At 23.5% G+C, this 1,302-nt stretch overlaps 1 protein-coding gene across 1 annotated transcript; it reads left to right on the top strand.

The window, feature by feature from the left end:
- Positions 1-53: 53 nt before the first annotated feature.
- On the top strand, positions 54-735 carry PCYB_006980 (hypothetical protein; the record flags this gene model as incomplete). The annotated part of the gene is made up of 2 exons (XM_004228119.1): positions 54-591; positions 626-735. 2 exons carry the CDS (start codon positions 54-56, stop codon positions 733-735), a joined length of 648 nt encoding a protein of 215 aa, XP_004228167.1.
- Between the last annotated feature and the right edge of the window lie 567 nt (positions 736-1,302).

The following is a 1,302-nucleotide window of genomic DNA, read 5'->3' as shown; positions in this document are numbered from 1 at the left end:
CAAAATATAATAGTTACAATATCAATGATGAAAATTTTACTTGCCCAAATGTTATGGCATATTTAAATTATATACCTCCTTATAGTAAATCAATATATGATGACAGTAGATGTAGATATTTGTATTATTGGATATACCACGATTTATTAGAGAAGAATAAAAGTTATGATGATGCGTTTAATGTGTACAGTATCTTCCTGACAACATATCTTGATAAGGATGGAGAAGATTCCCATATATGCCAAAAATATACGGAGGAGAGTAAGAAAATAACAATTGAAAAAACGGCTAAACTAATAGAACTGTATGAGACATTCAATAATAATAACAATGCATTCACCTGTGAGTGTGCAAAAAAATGTTCAGAGTTATATTATAAGTATGTACAAGAATGTCCTAATGATAATGACTATGATTTCTGTAGAAAACTAGAGGATTTTAAAAGTAAATATGATAGTCGTATGGCATCATTTGTTAAATGTACAGATGTACCAAATAAATTACCACCAGCTTTAAAAAATAATATTCATATTGCTATAATTCCAATGATCACACTAACAGCATTGACCTTTTTTATTTGCACTGTACAAGGTTAAATTATTTTATTTACCGATTAATAATAAAGATTATACTTATTATTACATATTTTACAAAAATTATAATTATAAACATTATACATTTATAGTTCATATTATTTATCTGAACAATAGTTTACTCCAATTGGATTACGAATAACTCATCGAAAGCGAAGAAAAATGTATTTTTCGAGAATCACATCGATAGTAATAACACATTACAACCTACCTCTGGAATATCAAGGAGAACAGAAGAGAATATAGCGTATAATATAGCTTACAATTCTTCAACACATTCCTAAGAATGGTTAACAAATAAATCAATTCGTAGAGTACAATTTATATTAAATATAAAAATTACATGAAAAAACATACAAATTCTAATCATACAATAATACAATATTTAGAAAAACATATGGTCCATTTATTTTTAAACATTGTGTAAATTTTAAATTATTTACAAAATGATATACGAAATATTTTATGAAGTATTTCCTTTATTTTATGATAAATATTCATAATGATGAAATCCAAATTTATGTAATATATTAATTTGGAACATTTAGTACATATTAATAAATTTTATCTAAAAAGCGTCAAGAAATGATATAAATTTATTCTTATATTTCAAAATAGCAATTATTATATTGATAACTCTATTTATTATTTATTCAGAATACATATTATTTTAATAGAAAAATGAGAATGTTATCATTAAAATAATTAT

Source organism: Plasmodium cynomolgi (genome assembly GCF_000321355.1).
Source record: "Plasmodium cynomolgi strain B DNA, scaffold: 1143, whole genome shotgun sequence".
NCBI lineage: Eukaryota > Apicomplexa > Aconoidasida > Haemosporida > Plasmodiidae > Plasmodium > Plasmodium cynomolgi.
This window is presented reverse-complemented; position numbering and strand designations above follow the sequence as displayed.